Here is a 3,460-nt window from a genome sequence, read left to right on the forward strand (position 1 = left end):
AAAAAAAAAAAAAAAAAAAAAAAAAAAAAAATTGTAGTGGACTTGTATTTTATATTTTTGGTTTTAAATATCTTGCTGATTTTTTTTTTTTCTTTTTAAAAGTTTAGGGTGGATGGTAGTATCTCACATAGGCATTAATTAGAACTATGAAAAATCAGTTTTTCTTGATAGAAGGAAATGCAGGAAATGACTTGCTAAACTTGTTTTATTTTTCTTTCTTTCTTTTTTTTTTTTGAGATGGAGTTACGCTCTTTTGCCCAGGCTGGAGTGAAGTGGCATGATCTTGGCTCACTGTAACCTCCGCCCCCTAGGTTCAAGCGATTCTCCTGCCTCAGCCTACCAAGTAGCTGGGATTATAGGTGCCTGCCACCATGCCTGGCTAATTTTTGTATTTTTAGTAGAGATGCGGTTTTGCCATGTTGGCCAGGCTGGTCTTGAACTCCTGACCTCAGGTAATCCACCCACCTCGGCTTCCCAAAGTGCTAGGCTTACTGGCATGAGCAACTGCACCTGGCTGACTCGCTACACTTTCATGAAATTGTGGATAAAATAAGAGGTCTAATTATTTGATACATAAATGTTCTAGCAGTAAATTCTTACAACATGCATATATAAAAAGTGTTATCCTTGCTTGTTTTTTGTTTTGCCATCAGATCTTGCTCTGTTGCTCAGTCTAGAATGCAGTGGCATGATTCTGGCTCACTGGAGCCTCAACCACTATGCTCAAGTGATCCTCCCACCTCAGCCTCCCATGTAGCTGGGACTATGGGCACGCACCACTACTCCTGGTTAATGTGCTTATTTTTATTTTTTGTAGCTATAGAGTCTCACTGTGTTGCCCAGACTGGTCTTGAACTCCTGGGCTCAAGGCGTTGGCCTCTCAAAGTGCTGAGATTACAGAATAAGCATTACTTTTAAATCATACTTGCTTTATTTTTACTCCACATTTTGTAAGTCTTGTATCGCATCAACTCAGTATTCTAAGTCCAAGATTTAAAAAGTTAATTTTTACAGTGTACATAAAAAAGGTTGGTGGGATCATGCTAAATACATATGCAGGCTTTGCAGTCAGAATGCTTGAACCTGGCTTTACCACTTACAGTCTGTGTTTCCTAGGAGAAGTCAGTCTTTCAGAGGTTGTTTTCTTATTTGCAAAATGGGAATAATGTCTAACTCAGATAAATTAACCTTAAGTGCATACATTTAGCCCAGAGTAGATGTTCAATAAAAAGGTAAATGTTAATACTTGCTTTCTTTTTTTCTGAGTTCTGTAAATACAAAATTGAGTAATTGTCTATTTTTTCCATAGGCTCCTATGGATATTCCAGGTTTAAACCTGAGTCAACAAGAATACTACCCCTATGTGTACTACAAGATTGATTGCAACTTGCTGGAATTCAAGTGAAAATGGGCTCCTCCCCCGACAATCCTGTCCTTGTGTTGGTGTGTGCTAACGGAAATAAGTTGCAGTATGGTCGTACTTTCACCTCTAGTATCCTTTGCTTGCTTCTGACCCCCTTTCCTAGGTGAATTCTCCCACAGTGGTCTGTATCTCAACATTTTCTTTTTAAAGGAAAATATATATATATATAGTTTCTTTTTATTGATCAGGTCTGTAAATGTGTACTAAAAAAATCAGAGTTTATTTATAAACAGAATAGTTTATTTAAAGAGAAGGTCTTTTCCTTATTGATATCATGGTATGCATTAATTCCATTTGTTACTATTGTGCACAAAAGCCCTGTTCACAAGGGAATGGTGTAAACATTTATACTGTTTTGTTCACTGTATTTAGTAGACATAACTGTTGAATAGTTACTGAATCGTGATGTAAAGAATATGTGACCATCTTCAGGTATGGGATTTCTAAGTGTTTCAAATTTCAATCAATGAGCACTGTCAACACCCACAGGAGGAATAAAATTACCTGTGCAAAGGTGTATTGTGGTGTGTGTAACTTAAGATTACAGTTCAGTTTGAGAGTTAAATGATGTCATAGCTCACTTGCTATGATACTTCCGGGATTTTGTTATGTGCTGAGGTGTAACCATTTGTGTTATCTGACGTATGATTTAACTGAGCCAAATTTGGGTCAGAACTAAATTTGAAGATTACTTCTCAGTATATGATGGGTATTTACATTTGAACACTAGAATTTTAGGTCTCTCAAATAATTAAGTATAGGGCCAGTTTTGAATAAAGTCTAGCAGAACTATGCAGCTTTAGTCATTTGTTTTGTCTAAATCTGTATTTTACGTATTTTCTTCTTAAGATCTATAATTTTGGCATTTATGTCATTTGTGACGTAGTCTGAAAATAGAGACATTGGTGGCCTTTAAAATCTCAGAAGTGAATGACTTAGTGTAGTGTCCTGAAAGAGCTTTTAAAAGAGGATTTTGTGGCAATGCTTCTCTTACTATGTACTCACAGGTTTGCAAATGGGAGAAAGAAGTTGACATTTCAGTTTAGGGGCATGTCTAAGCTGTGCCATTCCCTTTAGAAAATTAGCCTCCAGAATATTTTGTTTCAAAATTTTATGTTATTTCATAAATAACTTTAAGCAAATACAGACGTCCACAATGTAGAACATGAGAGACCCCCTCCATCAATTTCCACCTCCCAAGGGAAGTTTGTGTATTTTTCTAGGCCCTTTTCTATGTCTTTACATCTCTCTCTCTCACACACACACATATACACACACAGAGTTTATTTTTAATAAAATAGGATTATACTATGCACATTCTGTCACTTGCTTTTTTGCTTAATAGTATATCTAAGATAATCCTTTATGTCAGTGAAGCTAGAGCTACCTCATTCTTTTAACCAGCTACATGGTGTTCCATCGAGTGTCTGCCATCATGTGTTTAGCCGAGTGAATGGTTAGTCTGCTTGTTTTTAGTTTTTGCTGTTAACAAACACTGCTGCAGTCAGCATCCTTGCACAGATTTCTTTGTATACTTGTATTAGTTTTTCTGTAAGGTCCCAGAAGTAGAATTTGCAGGGTCGTAGGTTATGTACATTTAAGTTTTTGACACTCACTGCCAATTCATCTGTCAGAATTCTAAACTAAAGACTTGTTTGGAATGTGGATTTATCTTCAGTTTTTCCTTGGACAAGAGAAAGCTGTGAAAAATTTTGATATCAGAAAATTCTGTTTTTTGGTCTTCTTTTGCAAAACATGTCACTAACCTGAAGCTCAGCCACACAGTGACTTTTAAGGTTTTATTTAGACTTTACTGTTGTTCTCATGAGAATAGGTACAGACTGCGTAAGGTTTAAAATCCCAGCATATGTCGAAACTACGGGACTTTCACTGTGGTTTCCGCCAGGGGACTTACAGCAGAGTGGCTGAGCGCATGCTCTGAGGCCAGGTCCCAGCTCTGCTGCCCACGAGCTGTGTTGTCCTGGGCAGAATGGTCTCCGAGTTCCAGTCCCTCCTCTGGAACATGGGCATGGTTAG

The 3,460-nt window shown here is 37.4% G+C and overlaps 1 protein-coding gene across 1 annotated transcript in view; it reads left to right on the forward strand.

Annotated features, from left to right (window-relative positions):
* Nucleotides 1-2,217, forward strand: part of ATP6V1C1 (ATPase, H+ transporting, lysosomal 42kDa, V1 subunit C1) — a 27,879-nt gene extending 25,662 nt beyond the window's left edge. Inside the window, exon 12 of the mRNA XM_011983500.1 lies at nt 1,310-2,217. Within this exon, the coding sequence (XP_011838890.1) occupies nt 1,310-1,405 (96 nt within the window). The 3' untranslated portion in view covers nt 1,406-2,217. The remainder of the gene's footprint in view (nt 1-1,309) is intronic.
* Nucleotides 2,218-3,460: the final 1,243 nt, after the last annotated feature.

This window comes from Mandrillus leucophaeus, unplaced genomic scaffold (assembly GCF_000951045.1).
Source record: "Mandrillus leucophaeus isolate KB7577 unplaced genomic scaffold, Mleu.le_1.0 Scaffold250, whole genome shotgun sequence".
NCBI classification, from domain to species: domain Eukaryota; kingdom Metazoa; phylum Chordata; class Mammalia; order Primates; family Cercopithecidae; genus Mandrillus; species Mandrillus leucophaeus.